Source organism: Mytilus galloprovincialis, chromosome 3 (genome assembly GCF_965363235.1).
Source record: "Mytilus galloprovincialis chromosome 3, xbMytGall1.hap1.1, whole genome shotgun sequence".
Taxonomy (NCBI): Eukaryota; Metazoa; Mollusca; class Bivalvia; order Mytilida; family Mytilidae; genus Mytilus; species Mytilus galloprovincialis.
This window is the reverse complement of record NC_134840.1, coordinates 87,297,922-87,320,138: the sequence shown is the minus strand read 5'-3', so window position 1 is coordinate 87,320,138 and position 22,217 is coordinate 87,297,922. Positions and strand designations below refer to the sequence as shown.

Sequence of the window (22,217 nt, the reverse complement as noted above, 5' to 3'; positions counted from 1 at the left end):
TGCCTTATAATAAACTTAACATGGTATACTATTTCAAAAAGTTTTCTAATATTACAGTTTTTTTTAGTTTTTTTTTTAAAGTCTATGATGACACAATCAAAAAAATAAGATAGATGTATTCTCATTTAGTTAAAAGTTATTTTATATTTTAGTTCAAGAAGCACAAAAATCTGTTAAGGAGAAGAAACCTAGACAAAAAAAGCAGAGTGCTATGGCAAATCCATCTGCAGAACTAAAATTACTTCCCTTGTTGGATGAGTTACCTCCCATTCCTTCTTTTTCAAAGTTTCAAGAAACCATAGATTTAGATTCTCAGAGTTCCCAGAGCTCTATAAAGAGCATCAGTTCAGTATCATCAACATACAGTTTACCAAGACCAGATTTTTCACTAAGACCAGGGCAGTTTGAAATAGTTTTGTGCATTGATAATAGAGAATTTTATGGAGGAGGGTAGGTGTTTTTTTCAATATTTAAAGGAAAACCTGCTAGACTCTTCTTTACTGCATCCAGCAACATGATATGCAGATTGTTTCTAGCTCAAATTATAGTTGCTTGTACTAGTTGCACTTTGCATTATAATCAATCTTATTTTTAGATATCTGTATTTTAATAAACACGAAAGTTGAACAAAAAATGTCTAAAATGAAAAATGGAAAGCTGTGTTTTGGAGGGAAAAAAATGAACAAAATTGAACTCAATAATTGTATTATGCACAATTTCGATTAATAAATTTGTCGACAACTTGTTGTGTCTATTACTCAACATGGGTTACATTTGAGATGAATAACCAATAAATACAAGCTTTGTTTTTATTGAAAATCAAATGCTTCAATTAGGGAATTAGTTTTTTGAACTATTATTTCAAAATTTAATGACGTGATAAGACACACTGCATTTGACAAGTACATTTATTGTTTTAATATCAACAATTACATGTATATATAGACAATCTTCATTTATATATTGTTTTTCAATAACAAAACAGAAAGAAAGGCAGTAAGAATTTGCTACCAGATCTCATGAAGAATGGTATAAACTGTGATTTAAGAGAATTGCAAGTTGGAGACTTATTGTGGCTTGCTAGAGAAAAACCAGAATACTCACAAAGTAAAACTCTTTATTATATTTGCTTGAAAAAATAGTTATTATTTATGAAATATGTTTTACTAAAAGGTGCATGTATAACATAAGTTTTCAGATTCAATGTTCAAAAGAGTGTTATGGAGTTTTACTTCTGCCTGTCCATTAGTCTAGTTGATCACACATTTATTTGGCATTTTCTGCAGCAACTTCAAGTCAGAGACTGCTTCTATTTAGTATGGGGCTTCATATTAATAAGCAAACCATGTGATACATTTTCAAATGGAAGAGCTTTTACTCATCCTCATTTTGGATCTTGCATTAATTCTTGTACCATAATATTCCTAAGAGCATGGATATAAATTAATGAGTAACAGCTCAGAGTACATTTCTATCTCCAAAGCTTGATAGAAATTTTAAAAAACATGGTTCTGCCTCATATATTGTTGGTTCATGTATACCTTTTTCCAATGTTTTCCTGAAATCAACAATGTCTTCAGCCTTTAACATGCATTTTTGAACACATAGATCAATTTTATTTTACAAATTCTTACTCCTTTAGTTTTCCTTACTATGACACCATTATAAATGCAATGAATGAGTTTATGTAATGAAATGAGTTTATGTATTCCAGATTTTATGCCAGATCATAAACCAAAAGAACTTGTTTTAGACTATATTGTGGAGAGAAAAAGAATGGATGATTTAGTACACAGTTGTACAGATGGTAGACTGAAAGATCAAAAGGTGAATTGTGTAATCTGTTTACTTTGAAAATTTGACTTTACAACTTTACACTTTCATGCTGAGTTCAAGTTCATCAGATTGTTAAAAAAAAAAAAAAAATTTTTTTAGAATTGTTTTTATTATCTTACCCTAGAAATATAAAACCTGCACAATTCAATCAGATTGAACAATGCCTTTAAAACAGTAAAATTTAGTTATTCACTAAAGCAACTGTAAAAAATGTATGTAGTAAAAATAATAGTTGAGTATATTTTATGATAATTTATTTTATTAGTTCAGATTGAAACACTGCGGTTTAAGATGTCCTATATTTTTGGTAGAAGATCATGGATCCATGCAACACTTCAGTATCCCAGAAAGCACTATCAAACAAACAATGACCAATCTTACAGTAAGATCTCATTTACAAATTTACTTCAGTATCCCAGAGAGCACAATTAAACAAACAATGACCAATCTTACAGCAAGATCTGAATTACATGTTACTTCAGTATTCCAGGGAGAACTATCAAACAAACAATGACCAATCTTACAGTAAGATCTCAATTAAAAATTTACTTCAGTATCCCAGAAAACACTATCAAACAAACAATGACCAATCTTACAGTAAGATCTGAATTACAAATTTACTTCAGTATTCCAGGGAGAGCTATCAAACAAACAATGACCAATCTTACAGTAAGATCTGAATTACAAATTTACTTCAGTATTCCAGGGAGAGCTATCAAACAAACAATGACCAATCTTACAGTAAGATCTCAATTACAAACTTAGTAAGATATGAATTACAAATTTACTTCAGTATTCCAGGGAGCGCTATCAAACAAACAATGACCAATCTTACAGTAAGATCTCAATTACAAACTTAATGATCTTCAAATAAAATAATGGTTACAAAATTAAACAAATCTTTCAATAAGAATTCAAAACAAATCATTACTTATGTTATCGAAAAATCTAGTTCAACAATCTGAGTAATATTGTGGTAATGATTTATTAAATAACTTTTGCATGGTGCAAATAATAGTTTTTAGACTGAATATTCTGTATTTGATATATAAAGGAGATTCAATGATTTGTAGGTTATAGATGGATTTCAATTGAAAAGAACAAAAGGCAGTAAAGAAACAGTGGCATATCTAACAGTTATGACAAGACATCTTCAACGATTATATAGGGTTTGTTGAAAATACCCTAAGACTTCTGATATCTTTTACCATCCCCAAGTTGTACACCCATGTTTCCAAGTACAACAAAGGAGTAGGTTCAGTAAGACCCCTTTTTGGCCCCAAAATATAGCAGTTTTAGAAAATTGTGAAAATGTAATCTTTAAGCTTTATTTTGGAATGTAAAATACTTCTGCTACATAAATATGAGCTGTTTTTGACTATACAAAGCACAAATATCGTGCTCTAGCATCATTAAGTCATGCTAAATTACTGAAATCTTCAAAATTTTAGCATTTTGGTTAATTTTTAGACGGTTTCCGTCTAAAATGAAAGTGGCCGCATTCGTGTTCATTCATAATATTGTAACGTAAGTTGTATTTGATGATAATACAAAACATATATAAAGATTGAGGATGAACACGGATGCGGCCACTTTCATTTTTGACAAAAACCATCTGAAAAGTGACGTTTTTTGGCACATTTGATAAATTTTCCATATTTAAGCTTGAATCAGAGCGTTTTAAATGACTAAATCAGTTAAAATATTTCACATAAACTAATCGAATAAATTGAAATAGACACTTAAGTGTTTAAAAAGGGTCCAAAAATTTTCGTTAGATGAACCTGAAATTTGAGGCCAAAATCGGCCCTTACCGGACCTACTTCTTTCTGTTTAATGCCAGTCTTCTGAAATTATTTGATCAATTTGAACATGCACTTTTGCTTAAGGTCAAGAAACTTAATAAAATAATGTCACCAAATTTGACTTGCTATATTTTAAACCAAAAATTAAGAAAAAAATGCAGCTATCCATGTTTTTATCTTTTTAAGCAACATGTTATGTCCTTTCTCCATCCCTCTGTCTCTTGTCAACTATTTTAGCTAATATTTCTTAGACTATATCAGTTGGAGAAAATCTAACATTGTGAAAATGGACAACGCAACAACTTCCATCTACCATGAAAATTTATACATCTGTCCATTTATTTTAGAGTTATTTTCCCTGAAATGTTGATTTTTAACTTTTAGGGGCATTTTCTTGCCATTGTTTCAAAAACTAGAAGCTAACTTAAAAGTGTAAATTGCAAAAATTATCTGACAGCATGACAAGATGCATCAAGCCTGAATAGGAGTTATTGCCCTGTGATATTAATAATATTTAGAAATTTAAAGATTTTGATTTAATAGTGGAGTTACTTTAGTGATTATGTTATGCTGAATTATACTTAATTATACCCCCACTTTGAAAAAGGGGTATACTATTTTACCTCTGTCTGTCAGTCTGTCAGTCCCATGAATATTTTCGTCGCATTTTTCTCAGGAACTACAATGCCAGGATTTCTGAAATTTGGTATCAAGGTTTATATAAGTTAGCTATACCGTGTGATGTGTTTTCAGATTTATCACTCGACAACTTCCTGTTTACTGAACACTTGTATTATTTTACACATGATGGCCAAGTCGAATATTTTCGTTGCATTTTTCTCAGGAACTACAATGCCAGGATTTCTGAAATTTGGTTTCAGGGTTTATATAAGTCAGCTATACCGTGTGATGCGTTTTCAGATTCATCACTCGACAACTTCCTGTTTATCGAACACTTGCATATTTTTACACTATTAACATTATCCACTTGCGGCGGGGGTATCATCAGTGAGCAGTAGCTCACAGTTTACACTTGTTTCCCCATAGTTTCCAATGTAGTAAGAAAACACTTATTGTAATCCAAATTATTATTTATTTACTGAAAATATCTGATAAAAGCCTGTTTTTTAAAATAAAAATGAATATTTTTTTTAATATTATGTGATCAGTATAAAAAGGTGATGAGACAAGATTATTCTCTATTTAAGACAAAAGAAAAATGTTAAAGTTTGATTTCTATTCAGATATTTGTACAACCTTGTTTTTTATTTTCAGAACAAAACATTACATGCCTGTAGTGTTGATGAAATTCAAGAATATAACAAAATTTTTGATATCAACGACAGTGAACAAAAGCTTATCACATTTGAACATTTCAATGTAGGATCAGTAAAGTCAAAGGTAAATAGAAAAGAACATTTAAAAGTAAATAAAACACAGACTTTTGTCTTACCTGGGACTTTTCATTACATTTGTGAGACATAAATATGTTCATCTCTAAATTGCATTATCTTCTTTTAAAAACCTGAAAATTTAGAAGGTAGAACTTGACAAAGCATATTTTGTTTATAGATAGCTTATGGTTTGACATATGTCATATGTCCTTGATCTCACTTCCATTGTTTGAGATTGAAATATTCAGTTTTTAGCTCACCTGGCCCAAAGGGCCAAGTGATCTTTTCCCATCACTTGGCGTCCGTCGTCGTCGTTAACTTTTACAAAAATTTTCTCCTCTGAAACTACTGGGCCAAATTTAACCAAACTTGGCCACAATCATCATTGGGGTATTTAGTTTAAAAAATGTGTGGCGTGACCCGCCAACCAACCAAGATGGCTGCCATGGCTAAAAATAAAACATAGGGGTAAAATGCAGTTTTTGGTTTATAACTCAAAAACCAAAGCATTTAGAGCAAATCTGACATGGGGTATAATTGTTTATCAGGTGAAGATCTCTCTGCCCTGAAACTTTCAGATGAATCGGACAACCGGTTGTTGGGTTGCTGCCCCTGAATTGGTAATTTTAAGGAAATTTTGCTGTTTTTGGTTATTATCTTGAATATTATTATAGATAGAGATAAACTGTAAACAGCAATAATGTTCAGCAAAATAAGATCTACAAATAAGTCAACAAGACCAAAATTGTCAATTGACCCCTTAAGGAGTTATTGCTCTTTATAGTCAATTGTTAACAATTTTCATAAATTTTTGTTAATTTTTGTAAATTTTTAGGAAATATTTTCCACTGTAATTACTGGGCCAAGTTCATTATAGATAGAGATAATTGTAGCAACAAGAATATTCAGTAAAGTAAGATCTACAAACACATCACCATCACCAAAACTCAATTTTGTCATGAATTTATCTGTGTTTATTGTTAATATGCACATAGACCAAGGTGAGCGACACAGGCTCTTGAGAGCCTCACAAGAGCCTCTAGTTCTGAATGCTAGTTTGTATATATGCTATGAGTAAAGGACATGTATAATTTTGTCTATATAATCTGTTGTTGTGTGCATGTCTTCTCTTAAGTGTTACTTCATCTCAAGCTTCTTTCATTGTTTAAAGGTTATTTAGTTTTGGTGCTTTGGTCATTTCCTAATTCTTATTAATAATATGCTTTTGGTAACTCCAGTTAGGTTTGTAGAATTATTGTAGTTGGATATGTTTCCTTATCAGAATTCACTTGATCATCTCTTATTTTCATGGTTCAATTGTTAATTTTAAGTTTTGTGCCTCTTTAATTAATCCATTACTTGTTTATAAAATAGAAGTGATTCACTTGACCTTTACATCATCTTTTCTATTCATTGTTCAACATTAAAATTTTGCCCCTAATTCATGTAGTACTTTTCATTTTATGTTGACTATATTCTGAAATACAGAGACAGACATATTCTGTTAAGGTATTCATATTTTTACTAGTTTTAAATCATGCAATATATCAATAGTTGTGTAAAGAAATGTTAATATATATTCCAGTGTGAATTCAAATCAATTTGTGCATAAACAAGATGCAAATTTATTTTTTCATAATTGCTTAAAAAAAATTGATAGCTAAAAAGTCATCATTTTGTATGAAGAATAAAATTTTATAGGCAATTTAGCTAGATGGGGTAAACTTGTGTATTTATAGATATTGACAGTACAAGAAATGTTTGGTAAACAGCTGATACAACTATACGGAATGTCTGCAGAGAAAGCTAAAGCTATCAGTGATAAATATAATACTCTGAAACAGTAAGTATTTTGTTACCTACTTTTATCAATTTATAGATGATTTATTCATGCTAATGATGTAATTGGGGTATCATATTTCTTAATTTCAAGATTTTGAATTCTGATTGCATTTTATGAAATTGCATTCTTTAATTCTGCATTTTATCTGCTGTTTATCAATCCCATGAATAAATATACACAATGAGTTTTGAATTAACAGTTATGGAATCAAACAGTTGATTTCTAAAGAAAAAAATTAAGGTGTCAAATTACTGAACAATTGTTTTAATTGTTCAGTAATTTGACACCTTAATTTTTTTCTTAGTCAAAGTTAGGTCAAAGTTAAACAATCTTTTGTCTCCATTTTTATGCACATGGTTCATGATTCTGTGTTGATTGGTAATCAAGGTCATGATGGGTAAACTTCTGCACTTAAACCTGAATGTTAATTATCAACCAAAGTTTTTGATAAATAAAATCGGAAAGTTTTTTTTTTTTTTCCACTACAAGTTCTGGATTGGTAAAAAATGACCAAAGAGGACATTAGTTTGTATATATGCATCCATTGGCTCAAATATCTTGAACATTATAATCCCCAGAAACTTGTTTGATATGACTCTTAAATTTTTTCAATACAGGTTGTTGTATTCATATAATGAATGCAGAACAGAGAAGGATAAAGAATTAATGCTTAGTGGAATAAAATGTGGCAAGGCAATGAGGTATGTAGAAATTGTCCAAATGTTACCTTAAGTTAAATTAGATTTTTGACGAGCCTGCAACTTTTGTTGCAGAAAGCTCGACATATGGGTAGTGACCCCTTGAAAAAAAAGTTCAGATTTTTTGTAATGTTGAATTCTCCCTTACTATACGTAATAGGATAATTATATTTGGTATGTGCGTACCTTGTAAGGTCCTCATGACCGTCAGACAGTTTTCACTTGACCTCTACCTCATTTCATGGATCAGTGAACAAGGTTAAATTTTGGTGGTCAAGTCCATATCTCAGATACAATAAGCAATAGGTCTAGTATATTCGGTGTATTGAAGGACTGTAAGGTGTACATGTTGTTATGTTACCATCGTGAGAGGCCAATTGAGTTAATCCATATAATTAATACATGTTTATTATAAGACTACATGATATAGAACTGCACATGTTATAAAACCCCAGTGTGTTATATATAGATAAAGTCAATGAACTTTAAGCACGTGTAACTGTTATAATGTCAATCAAGATAAGATAGGCGGAGTCTCTATAAACGTAAACATTGACCAGATGATATAGCAATATCATTACAACCCCCCTCTTGAGACAAGCAATTAATTTAACACAGTTCATTAAGTCACATTGAAAGTCTAGCCAGTTTGCGTTGAATGTTGAATCTAATTAACTACGATAAATATTTACAGACAGCATGCAATTTAACGATCATACGAAATTACTTAAGAAAATCACATGTTGATCAATAAAGAAAATAGAGAAAATGTTTTCTCACATAAGTAGTAAACGTATACTAAATTAAATAATTTTGATGGACAAATTTGAAGAAATTGTGATTATCTATTTAAATAATTTCATACAAACGTAAGGTCAGGATAGACTCTCCTGCCTTTTCCTACTCGATAAATCTGAGCAAGGGCATTATTCTGTCCCTTACGGCACTACTCAGATTTCCTTTAGAATTTAACACTCCTCTATTAGTCGAGTAGGTTTTTTGACAGATCTTTCACTTCTTCTAACAGATGATGGTTCTGTAGATTGTTCATCGGTTATATTGTCATTGTGATTGTTTTCATTTGCTTCTTCTAAAGATGTTTGTTCAATTTTGTCTTCTTTTGTTTTCATTAGATGTTTTCGGTTTCTTTTGAAAATTTGTCCTTCTGGTGTTTCAATCACATACGAGTTCGGAGTGTTATTATATTTCACAACAGTTCCTTGGTCCCATTTTCCTTTCGGTTTGTGCTGGAATCGAATAGTATCATTTGGCTGTAATTCAGGTAATGGTTTTGAACTTTTATCGTAATATTGTTTTTGATTTATTTTTTGTTGTTTCATTTTGATTTGCGTGTTCTTCAAATTCCCGCATTTTGGTTTCAAACGGTTCTTTATTGTCGGAATAGTTGTCCTCAGTCTTCTATTCATTAATAGTTGAGCTGGTGAGTCAAGATTTTCCAACGGTGTATTTCTGTATTTTAACATAGCAATATACGGATCTTTTCCGTCCTCTTTAGATTTGCTTAGCATTTTCTTGACGCTTTGAACGAATCTCTCGGCTAATCCATTGGACTGTTGATAGTGTGGACTAGACACTGTGTGTGTGAAGCCCCATGATTCTGCAAATTGTCGAAATTCAGCTGATACGTATTGAGATCCTGAATCACTTCGGACTTTTGTCGGTATGCCGTGTCTCGCAAAAACGGATTTCATGTGTGTTATAACGCATGACGCACGTATGTTCTCTAATTTCGCAATTTCAAAATATCTTGAGTAGTAATCTACAATGATTAGGTAATTGTTATTGTTCCAATAAAAAATATCGGTACCAACTGTCATCCACGGTAGATCTGGACATTCACTTTCGGACATTGGCTCTTTTGAATTTGATCTTCTGCTTTCTAAACACACACTGCATTTCGAAATAAAATCAGTAATCTGTGCATTAATTCCTGGCCAAAAAATAGAGTCTCTTGCTAATTTTCGGGTTTTTTCTATTCCCAAATGTCCTTCGTGTAGTTTGTTGAGAATATTCTTTCTCATACTCGCTGGTATAATTATCTTTTCTCCTTTCAGAATAATTCCATTTACGTTTGATAATTCATCCCGGAAATTCCAATATTCAAAAACCTCCTTGGGAACCTCATTTTTCTCATCTGGCCAGCCGTCTATTATTAGCCTGGTCAGTGTTTGTAAAGTACCATCCTTTGAAGTTTCTTCTGTTATTTGTTCAAGATTTCTATCAGACATTGATGTATTTCTTATGACCATGTTCACGAAACACTCTATATCATTTTCCACTTCATTATTTGTGTTGATCTTTATCGGCGCTCGCGATAACATGTCTGGAACTATTAAATCCTTCCCTGGTATGTACTTCAGTGAGAAATCATATTTTTGTAACCTCAGTAACATCCTCTGTAGTCGTGGCGGAGCACACCCTAGAGATTTTCTCACGATCATCTCTAACGGTTTGTGGTCAGATTCAACATTTATGTGTTTACCATACGTGTAATCATTAAATCTTTCCAATCCAAATAGCACACCAAGTAATTATCTTTCTATGTTGGCATATCTGCTTTCGGCATCTGTCAATGACCTTGATGCATATGCAACAGGTTTATTGTCCTGTATCAACATTGCCCCTAGACCGCATTGGGATGCATCACAACTTACAGTAACTGGTTTTGACACATCGTAGAAACTTAATACTGGATTCCTAGTTATAATGTCTTTTAGTTTCTCAAATGCTTGTTGCTGTTCATGTGTCCAAATGAATTCATTTTCTTCTTTTAACAGCTTTCTGATAGGCTCTGTAACTGCTGACATATTCGGAACAAACTTTGCTAAATAATTAATTGTCCCTAGTAGTCTTTGTATTCCTTTTTTGTCTGTTGGAGCCGGCATTTCTTTGATAGCCCGTATCTTTTCCTGATCGGGTCTAACTCCATCTGCGCTTAGAGTATGTCCAATGTACGTCACCTCTTTTACTCGAAACTTGCATTTTTCGGCATTTAACGTAAGTCCAACCTCTTGACATCTGTTAAGAACTGAGCGAAGTCTATCATCGTGTTCCTTTCGCGTTGTTCCCCACACTAGAATATCGTCGATATCAGTTTCAACTCCTTTCAAGTTTTCAAACAATTGTGACACTCGTTTTTGAAATACTTCTTGTGCCGATTTAATTCCAAAAGGCATTCGTAAGAAGCAATACCTCCCGAATGGAGAGTTAAACGTAGTAAGGAGCTGGCTCTCTTTATCCATGCGTAACTGCCAATATCCACTATTGCAGTCTAGTTTACTTAGATATTTAGCACCTGTCAGTCGTGTGGTTATGTCCTCTATTGTTGGTAGCGCAAAATGTTCTCGTTTTATCGCTTTATTCAAATTTCTTGGATCTAAACAAATCCTCAACTTTCCTGTTTTCGGCTTTTCCACAACAACCAACGAATTCACCCAGTCTGTCGGTTCGTCGACCTTTCGGATTACTTCTTTGTCTTCCATTTCTTTTAATGTACCTTTGAGCTTTTCTCGAAGCGCGGCGGGTATCTTTCTCGGCGGGTTTATTACAGGATTGACGCTTGAGTCTATTTTGATATGGTAAGGTTTTTCTAGACATCCTAAGCCTGTAAAGACTTTCGGAAACGATTTGACAGGATCGTCAACGTCTGCTTGTACCGTCATAATAACATGAATAAGACCTAACTCATTTGACGCCTTGAATCCTAATAGCGGAGATTGATTTGTGTCCGTCACAAAGAATTCACAGTTTTTGTCTTTTAAATACAACGAACATTTTCCTTTAACTTTGAGTTTATCTCCTGAATAGCTAGTAAGAGAAGTGGAAGTTTTGCTTAATTTCACGTTTGACAATTTCTTGTAAATTGAAAGCGGTAAGATGTTGACTTGAGCACCAGTCACTGTGCTTAAACGGCTGTGGGTAACTTAAGTTACCCACAGCCCAAGATGGCGGACTCTAAACTCGTTGATATTTAATTCATACAAAATGTACCTTTTGCGACGTTTTTCATGCAGAATGTAAATATTTATAGGATTATTGAATAAAGAAATGACTAACAATTACCATAAATTTGTTAATATAGAGTTCACTAAAGCGCAAGGTCAACTTTAAAAAATGCATAAGGTGTCCGTAACTTTTTGATTGAAACTAAGCAGACTGTCCGTAACTTTATTTTTAGATGTGGGTAACTTTTGATTTAAAATTTTAAGAATTATAATTTCAACAATTAGAAGACAATTAACATCATATTTGTAACCTTCGCGGCCGTTTATACTACTCATTCACCACCAAATGTGATTTTATTAACGCATCATACTTACACCACAGAAGTTTTATGTGGGGTTTGTGGTACTCCATCCTGGTTATGGTTTGAACTTTTATTTACTGATGTGCGTCTTATCGACGTATTTCGCTTGTCAGACCAAGGCTTTTCCATACTCTTTAATGTTTTGAGTTTAATTATATGTTTGCGGTTTACCTTCACCTCTGTTTCTTTCTATTTGTATTTTGACGAATACTCTTTGACGCGGCTCGGTATTTATACATCCCACCAGTTAGTTATAGTGTTATGATTTTTTGAATATGTTTCCTAGTATGTTTTTTTTTCTCTCTTTGTATGTTATCAGGGGTTGTTAGACTATTAAATTACCCTGTTGTCCTACGTAGTTATTTATATTTTTATATACTATGTCGAATTGTTACACTATATTGACTGCTCTTTTCCTTTTATTGTCACTGACTTTTACCTATTGTGTCTTTTAGTTTTATTTAGGTTAATGAGATTTAATGCAACTTGCATACAAATGAAATATGCAGCTAGCTGTAAAACTAGGTTTATTCATTTATACAAAATGTCCTTTTTTAAAGTTTTCCCATTTACTGTAAATCTTGGCCAGGGTGCCACAATATCACCGCGCGCAACGTCCCAGTGTGTCCCGAGATTGACACCCCTTCTATTTTACTGTCAATGCTGATGAGATTTGTTTTTGTGGGGATGAGAGAAAAGTGTTTTTGGCTTTTCCAAAAAGACGGGAAATGTTTGTGCACTTAAGTCTCGTATAGTCTATCCACTGCATGCCTGGGCAATTTGGGTTCCCCTCCAAAATCCCGGATTCGTACTACCCTTGTCGTTGCTGGCAGAAAATTAGTAAGTGTATACATGCTACATGTATGTGTAAGAAATGCTTGTGTAGTCTACTTGTTCAAAAATAAAAACGAACAATGATGTTTCAACAGTTTATCTGCTATGATCGGAAACAACCCTCCGAACTAGGCGATTCGGGTACCCCGACGTTATACAAAATGAGACCCGAGTTTTGGGGATTTATCGTGATTTTTTTCATATTTTTCCCAATTTTGTCTTCAATCGATACAATGAATTATATCATACTAGACATCTACTTCGTTTTGTGAATATGTATTCGATGCAATCTCTATCATCAGTTTAAACATTACATCCGCGTATGTCGATTCTTTGAAAGTTACGGACATCTCTATTGGTATGATGAAAAAAGTTACGGACAAGTTGTTTTGAAGTTACGGACAGCCTAAGTGTTTTTTAAAATCGTGCTGTGATCGTTTATTTTGTAGAATTTAATCACCTCTCCAGTTTAGGGGTTTCCCTAAACGATTAATACAACTTTTAAATTCAGTTGTTTAATTGATGCATTCGTGGTATTGTTATTCTATAGAAGAAAAGTATCTAACCGACGCAAGGCGGCTCCATCTTGGGCTGTGGGTAACTTAAGTTACCCACAGCCGTTTAAGCACAGTGACCAGTATCGATTTTAAATTGTACTGTCTTACCTTGCAATTTGAATGATGTAAAGCAAGCATTTTCCTTGATTTCCGTTTTTCTGCTTACTGCTCCTACGAAGTAATTTTCACCGTCCGATTCGCATGAAGAATATTCATCTAATCCGTGAACACTCTTCGAAAACTTTGATTTACAGAACTTCTGATAGTGATTCGGTTTTTTGCATTTATGGCAATTTTTACCGTATGCAGGACAGTTTCTTTTCTCGTGAGTTGTTCCGCACTTTCCACAACTGAAACTCGAATTCGACCCTCGCTTCTCGTGATCTCGTCTGCTCGGACCTATCTTTGCGTAGCCTTCATTTCGGTTATTTCTTTGGTGTTGTGTTTTCCTCCTCAAAGCGTGTACTTGTTCTTCGTCATTTAACGTCTTCATCTGTTTTCGAGATTCTTCGTCGGCGCGACAAATACCAACAGCTTTGTCCAGTGTCAACTCATCCTCTCTAAGTAAACGTTCTTTTACTCTGGAAGAGTTCGTACCACAAACTATTCTATCACGAATGAGTCCATCTTTTAAGTGTTCAAATTCGCAGTTTTTTGCAATTAACTTCAGGTCTGTTAAATATTGATCAATACTTTCACTTGAATTTTGAACGCGTGTATTAAAACGATGTCTAATTACCGTTACATTCTTCTTCGGGATGCAATAGTCCTCGAATTTTTTCAACAGTACTTGAAGTTTGTCAGCCTCACCTTCACCGAAATTGAAAGTATTATAAATTTCTCGGCCGTCTAACCCGATAACATATAAAACAGCTCTGCACTGTTCTTTTTCTGTTTTTTCACTCATAGCTACTTCTAGGTATAAGCTCACTGTTTGTTTCCACCTTTTCCATTTTTCGGATAGGTTATCTTCATGGGAAAAATCCATTTCTGGTGGTTGCTTGAAATGACCATCCATTCTTTCTTTTATCTTTTCCCCACCAAACAATAACGATAGCATTTGCTATTAACTATTTTAAAGTCGTTTTCACATCTGACACCATGTTATGTTACCATCGTGAGAGGCCAATTGAGTTAATCCATATAATTAATACATGTTTATTATAAGACTACATGATATAGAACTGCACATGTTATAAAACCCCAGTGTGTTATATATAGATAAAGTCAATGAACTTTAAGCACGTGTAACTGTTATAATGTCAATCAAGATAAGATAGGCGGAGTCTCTATAAACGTAAACATTGACCAGATGATATAGCAATATCATTACACATGTCCAACTGGTAGGTGTGATCTGACCTTGACCTCATTTTCCTGGTTCAGTGGTTATAGTTAAGTTTTTGTGTTTTGGTCTGTTTTTCTCATACTTTATGCAATAGGTCTACTATATTTGTAGTATGGAATGATTGTAAGGTGTACATGTCTAGCCGGAAGATGTCATGTGACCTTGACCTCATTTTCATGGTTCAGTGGTCAAAGTTAAGTTTTTGAGTTTTGGTCTTTTTATCTAATACTATATGCCATAAGTCAACTATATTTGGTGTATGTAAATATTTTATGATCTATATGTCAGTCGTGCAGGTTTTATTTGACCTTGACCTGGTTTTCAATGTTCATTGCTCAGTGTTAAGTTTTTGTGTTTTAGTCTATTTTCTTAAACTATAAGCAATAAGTCAACTATATTTGTTGTATGGAAGCATTGTTAGCTGTATATGTCTGCCTGGCATAGTTCATCTGACCTTGACCTCACTTTCATGGTTCATTGATCAATTTTTAGTTTTCTTGATTAATGTTAAGCTTATGTGACAGTCTTAATAAAGTTTTATATTTAGGAGTATCAACATAATATCAATGATTAGTAAAGAAGGCGAGACATTTCAGTGTGTGCACTCTTGTTAAACATTTCACTTCTTACTTGATAATTGGACAGAGGTAGTGAACATAAGAACTATTATCAAGGAACAGAAAAATACAAAAAAGCACAGAATTCCTGTAATGAACCATGCACTAGATAAATCATTAATAGCAACTAAGAAATGGATGTAATGTGACAATATATTTCCCATCTAATTGATTTGGTACTGAGGGCCCTGGATATAGGTTTTTATACGCCTGTCAAAATTTTGACGGGACGTATTATGGGATACAAATGTCCTGTGTCCGTCCGTCTGTCCATCTGTCTCACCGTAACTTGAGAACAACTTATCCAAATTTCATGAAACTTTAAATAGTTGTTTCTTATGATGGTCAAATGATCTGTATACTTTTTGGTGAAAATAAAACTTTTTGAGTTGCGGCACTTTGTAACTAAAACAGGGGTGGTTTTTTTTCACGTCACACTTTATCTCAAAAACGATTTATGATTATTGCTTAAAACTTTACACACTTCTTTATTATATTAATCTTAAGATCTGTATACTTTTTGGTGATGATTCAAAATTTTATTTTGGAGTTATTGAGTACCGGTATTTTGTAAAAAAGGGAGAGGTTTTTTTTTTTACATGTCGCGCCGTATCTCAAAAATGATTTAAACAATTTATGATTATTGCTTAAAACTTTACACACTTCTTTGTTATATAAATCTAAAGATCTGTATACTTTTTGGTTTTGATTCAAAATTTTATTTAAGAGATATTTAGTTTTTTTTTTTTTTTTTTTTTAAAAGCAGGAGGGGTTTCACATGTCCTGCCGTATCTCAAAAACAATATATGGTTATTGCTTAAAACTTTCTCAGAAACCATTTATGATTTTGCATAAAACTTTTTATACCCCCGCTTTGAAAAAAGTGGGGGTATACTGTTTTACCTCTGTCTGTCCTTCCGTCAGTCCGTCCGTCCCATGAATATTTTTCTAAGGAACTACAATATAAGGATTTTTGAAATTTGGTTTCAGGTTTTATATAAGTCTGCTACACTGTTTGATGCCTTTTCAGATTCATCACTCGACAACTTCCTGTTTACCGAACACTTGTATTATTTTACACATGATAACCAAGTTGAAAATTTCCGTCACATTTTTCTCAGGAACTACAATACAAGGATTTCTGAAATTTTGTTTCAAGGTTTATATAAGTCTGCTATACCGTGTGATGCGTTTTCAGATTCATTACTCAACAACTTCCTGTTTACCGAACACTTGTACTATTTTACATATGATAACCAAGTTGAAAATTGGCTATTGGTACTTTACGGAACGGAACGGAACGGAACGGAACGGAACGGAACGGAATTTCATTTAAGGTATCCAAAGGGGGCATTTATCAAAATTTCGAAAAATCTTTAAAACAAAACAAACTTTAAAATTTCTGTGTTTTACGGTTTTCCATATACAAATAACACAAATGTATACTCAATCTCATCTTCAAAGGTGAAATGTGTAATAATGTATAACATCGGGAAATATTCTGTAGATGAATATGTCGGAGTATCCTGATAAATTATCATGAAATTAACGCATTTGCAAGTCATGCATTATGATATCTAGACTGACCTCACGTCGTCCTTGATTAGAGACAGTGATCAAGTTGAATCTGATTTAAACTTTTTAATTTATTTTTCCGTTCCGTTCCGTTCCGCAAAGTACCAATTGCTCTGAGGAATTGGTATTTAACGGAAAAAACGGAAACAGACATCTTTAATGTAATTAAAGCAGTATGATAAAAAATATTGTCTGTCACCTCTTTTTGCATGAGTGGTATGTGTTTTAGATAGCATTTTCGACATGATCAATAATAAAAAATTTAACACAAAGGCAGGTTACACAAAAAGTCTTTCTCCTTCCATCGGTAATTATATTTTAAAAAAAGAGGCCTTCAACAGCCCGTTCCGACGATGATTAGAGACAGTGATCAAGTTGAATCTGATTTAAACTTTTTAATTTATTTTTCCGTTCCGTTCCGTTCCGCAAAGTACCAATTGCTCTGAGGAATTGGTATTTAACGGAAAAAACGGAAACAGACATCTTTAATGTAATTAAAGCAGTATGATAAAAAAAATTGTCTGACACCTCTTTTTGCATGAGTGGTATGTGTTTTAGATAGCATTTTCGACTTGATCAATAATAAAAAATTTAACACAAAGGCAGGTTACACAAAAAGTATTTCTCCTTCCATAGGTAATTATATTTTAAAAAAGAGGCCTTCAACAGCCCGTTCCGACGATGATTAGAGACAGTGATCAAGTTGAATCTGATTTAAACTTTTTATTTATTTTTCCGTTCCGTTCCGTTCCGCAAAGTACCAATTGCTCTGAGGAATTGGTATTTAACGGAAAAAACGGAAACAGACATCTTTAATGTAATTAAAACAGTATGATAAAAAAAATTGTCTGACACCTCTTTTTGCATGAGTGGTATGTGTTTTAGATAGCATTTTCGACTTGATCAATAATAAAAAATTTAACACAAAGGCAGGTTACACAAAAAGTCTTTCTCCTTCCATCGGTAATTATATTTTAAAAAAGAGGGCGTCAACAGCCCGTTCCGACGATTATTAGAGACAGTGATCAAGTTGAATCTGATTTAAACTTTTTAATTTATTTTTCCGTTCCGTTCCGTTCCGCAAAGTACCAATTGCTCTGAGGAATTGGTATTTAACGGAAAAAACGGAAACAGCCATCTTTAATGTAATTAAAGCAGTATGATAAAAAAAATTGTCTGACACCTCTTTTTGCATGAGTGGTATGTGTTTTAGATAGCATTTTTGACTTGATCAATAATAAAAAATTTAACACAAAGGCAGGTTACACAAAAAGGCTTTCTCCTTCCATCAGTAATTATATTTTAAAAAAGAGGCCTTCAACAGCCCGTTCCGACGATTATTAGAGACAGTGATCAAGTTGAATCTGATTTAAACTTTTTATTTATTTTTCCGTTCCGTTCCGTTCCGCAAAGTACCAATTGCTCTGAGGAATTGGTATTTAACGGAAAAAACGGAAACAGACATCTTTAATGTAATTAAAGCAGTATGATAAAAAAAATGTCTGACACCTCTTTTTGCATGAGTGGTATGTGTTTTAGATAGCATTTTCGACTTGATCAATAATAAAAAATTTAACACAAATGCAGGTTACACAAAAAGTCTTTCTCCTTCCATCGGTTATTATATTTTAAAAAAGAGGCCTTCAACAGCCCGTTCCGACGATGATTAGAGACAGTGATCAAGTTGAATCTGATTTAAACTTTTTAATTTATTTTTCCGTTCCGTTCCGTTCCGCAAAGTACCAATTGCTCTGAGGAATTGGTATTTAACGGAAAAAACGGAAACAGATATCTTTAATGTAATTAAAGCAGTATGATAAAAAAAATGGTCTGACACCTCTTTTTGCATGAGTGGTATGTGTTTTAGATAGCATTTTTGACTTGATCAATAATAAAAAATTTAACACAAAGGCAGGTTACACAAAAAGGCTTTCTCCTTCCATCGGTAATTATATTTTAAAAAAGAGGCCTTCAACAGCCCGTTCCGACGATTATTAGAGACAGTGATCAAGTTGAATCTGATTTAAACTTTTTATTTATTTTTCCGTTCCGTTCCGTTCCGCAAAGTACCAATTGCTCTGAGGAATTGGTATTTAACAGAAAAAACGGAAACAGACATCTTTACTGTAATTAAAGCAGTATGATAAAAACAAGTCAGACCCTTCTTTTTTGAATGAGTGGTAAGTGTTTTAGATAGCATTTCGACTTGATCAATATTTAAATAAACAGCTGCGCCATGAGCGCATGATACGCCCATCGTCTTGTGAAAAAACATAAATCTTTTTTGAATAACACAGGGTTGTACAGGATGTCATGCTTAGTATATCCTGACTCATTCCTTATTCCCGCTCAATAGGAAGATTGTACAAGATGTATTTGGAAACCCGACGCAACATTAGCCTGTTAAGTTTTAAGCAATAGAGATACAGCGCAACATGTGAATAAAAACCTCTTTTTTTACAAAAAACTCAATAACTCGAAATTATAAAAATGAATCATCACCAAAAAGTATACAGATCTTAAGATTAATATAACAAAGAAGTGTGTAAAGTTTTAAGCAATAATCATAAATTGTTTTTGAGATATGGTGCGACATGTAAACCCCCCCCCCTTTTTTTTTTTACAAAATACTCAATAACTCAAAAATGAAATTTTGAATCATCACCAAAAAGTATACAGATATTAAGATTAATATAACTAAGAAGTATTTAAAGTTTTATGCCATAATCAAGAATCGTTTTTGAGATACGGTGCGACATGTGAAAAAAACACACCCCTGTTTTAGTTACAAAGTGCCGTAACTCAAAAAGTTGTAATCTTATTTTCACAAAAAAGTATACAGATCATTTGACCATCATAAGAAACAACTATGTTAAGTTTCATGAAATTTGGATAAGTCGTTCTCAAGTTACGGTGCGACATGTTTACACCGGACAGACGGACGGACGGACGGACGGACGGACGGACACTGGACATTTGTATACCATAATACGTCCCGTCAAAATTGACAGACGTATAAAAAATAACACAAAGACAGGTTAGACAAAAGGTCTTTCTACTTCCATTGGTAATTATAAATTAAAAAAGGCGCCTTCCGAAGATGATTAGAAACAGTGATCAAGTTGAATCTGATTTCCGTTCCGTTCCGCAAAATACCAATTGCTCTGAGGAATTGGTATTTAACGGAATCGAACGGAAACAGGCATCTGTAATGTAATAAAAGCAGTCTTGATAATATCAGTGCAAAGTTTTTAAAAATTACTTCTCATCTTATTTCAGTTCCCTTATGTCAAATTTTTAATTCAAGCATTAAAAAATCAGTTTATCCATCATTATTCAAACTAGCTAAAGTCATACCAGTTTTTGAAAATAAATGTTAAAAAATGATGTATTTAATTACAGACCAATTGCATTTTTACAATTAGTATCTAAAATACTTGAGAGACACGTAAAAACTTATTTAATGAACTATACGGACACATATAATCTGTTGTATGTCCTGCAATCAGGTTTTCGTTTGAACCATTCCTGTCAAACTGCCATGACAACTTTGTTAGATAAATGGTTAAAAGCAATTGATGATGGCGAATTAGTAGGAGCAGTATTTCTGGATCTTTGTAAAGCTTCTGATGTTCTTCATCATAAACTTCTCCTCCAGAAATTACAAAAATACAGATTTTCTTATTCTTCACTGCACTGGCTTACTTCATATCTAACTGATAGACAGCAGGTTGTATACATTTCAAATACTTTTTCAGGTGTATTAAAAGTAAAAACAGGTGTACCTCAAGGGTTCGTTTAAGGTCCCATATTATTCTTATTATTCATTAATTTTTTGCCTTTGTGTAATCCAAATCATAACAGTGATCTTTTGGCTGATGATAGTACTATTTCTGTTACTGGTAAAAACAAAAGTTGTATAGCCAGACACTAGATACTGTGTTAGAAAATATTTCTCATTGGTGTGATGAAAACAAAATGTTAATCAATGTATCCAAAACAAAGAAAATGTGTTTATGTTCAAAACACAAACTTTCTGTCATGTGTAATGAACCTTTTAATATCTTCATTAATAATCAATATATTAATGAAAGTCAGCGTGAACAAGTCCTTGGTATTTTTGTGGACGCAACTCTGTCTTGGTCTGATCATATCAAATATGTTATTAAAAACTTTAAGGTAAATTCTTCCTTTAGCTCTTCTAAAAAGGATCAAGAAATATTTAAATCATAATGCAAGAATTTTATTTTATAATGCATACATTCTTCCAAATTTTGACTACTGTTGTTCAATATGGGGCAACTGTAACACATTTTTAATCGACAGTTTGCTTAAATTACAAAAAAGGGAAGCTAGAATTATTTTGAATGAACACGATTTTCAAAAACCATCTGTTGGACTTTTTAAAGAATCTGGAATAATTCCAGTAAATACATGTAATAGAATATTATACCACAAGTCCTTATTAATGTATGAATAAAACAATGGATTGGTACCCCAATACTTGTCAAATCTTATTGTAACTACAAATAGCAAACAGTCATACAGTACTCGACTCTCATTTTCAGATAATTTTATTGTTCCAAAATCAAATACAGAATTATACAAACCAAGCTTTTCTTTTAGTGGTCAAAAGGTGTGGAATTCACTATCCAAAGAAATCAAAAAATCAAAAAAATGTATCGTCATTCAAGTATACTTACAAATCATTATATATTTTAACAATAAAACTCAAAACACTATCATGTAATCCGTTTTGTTCATGTATTTGTTTATGTAATTTAATATTTATACTATTATTCATCATTGTGTATTGCTAGATTGATTTGGTTTATATCAACCGTGCAAGGGCTTTAGTCAAGGTCGTTAAAAAAAAACCCGTAGTAGTAGATTATGTTTATTCATGTTGTTAATATTGTGTCTATAGAGAGCCTTGTTGAAAATTGATTTAATCCAAATGAGTTACTCTCTTTAAATAAGATTTATTTATTTATTCTTATTTAATTATTTATTTATTTATTTATACGAATGACCCCGAGGTTAATGCAAGTTAAAGTTGACATGGATCGTAATTCCAATAAGGCCAATTATAACATAAAATGCATCCAATCTGCAAGTTATCATTATACACTTATAATTTCACGTCAAAAATCTTTAGGCGTGCTCAAACAAGTTGGAATATGTACTGTCTTAATGCAATTTTAAAAGTAAAAACACTGTATTCAGGCGCGTATTTGGAGGAGTCCTGCACTCCGTAATTAAAACAGGTTGCTATCTTTTAAAAAAAGATAAGCAATACGAGAGCCTTATTGGGGGTTTGGTTTGAAAGAAAAATAAATTCATTATTTCATCTCATTTTCATAAGAAATTTGAAAACTGACAT

At 32.7% G+C, this 22,217-nt stretch overlaps 1 protein-coding gene across 2 annotated transcripts in view; it reads left to right on the top strand.

Moving 5' to 3' along the window:
• The window catches only part of LOC143069282 (structure-specific endonuclease subunit MUS81-like), a 47,454-nt gene that overhangs the window by 16,662 nt on the left and 8,575 nt on the right, over positions 1-22,217 (top strand). For both annotated transcript variants that reach the window (XM_076243837.1, XM_076243835.1), the window contains exons 12-19: positions 153-450; positions 986-1,107; positions 1,715-1,827; positions 2,102-2,218; positions 2,910-3,005; positions 4,917-5,042; positions 6,775-6,878; positions 7,496-7,579. In XM_076243837.1, the coding sequence (XP_076099952.1) occupies positions 153-450; positions 986-1,107; positions 1,715-1,827; positions 2,102-2,218; positions 2,910-3,005; positions 4,917-5,042; positions 6,775-6,878; positions 7,496-7,579 (1,060 nt within the window). The remainder of the gene's footprint in view (positions 1-152; positions 451-985; positions 1,108-1,714; positions 1,828-2,101; positions 2,219-2,909; positions 3,006-4,916; positions 5,043-6,774; positions 6,879-7,495; positions 7,580-22,217) is intronic.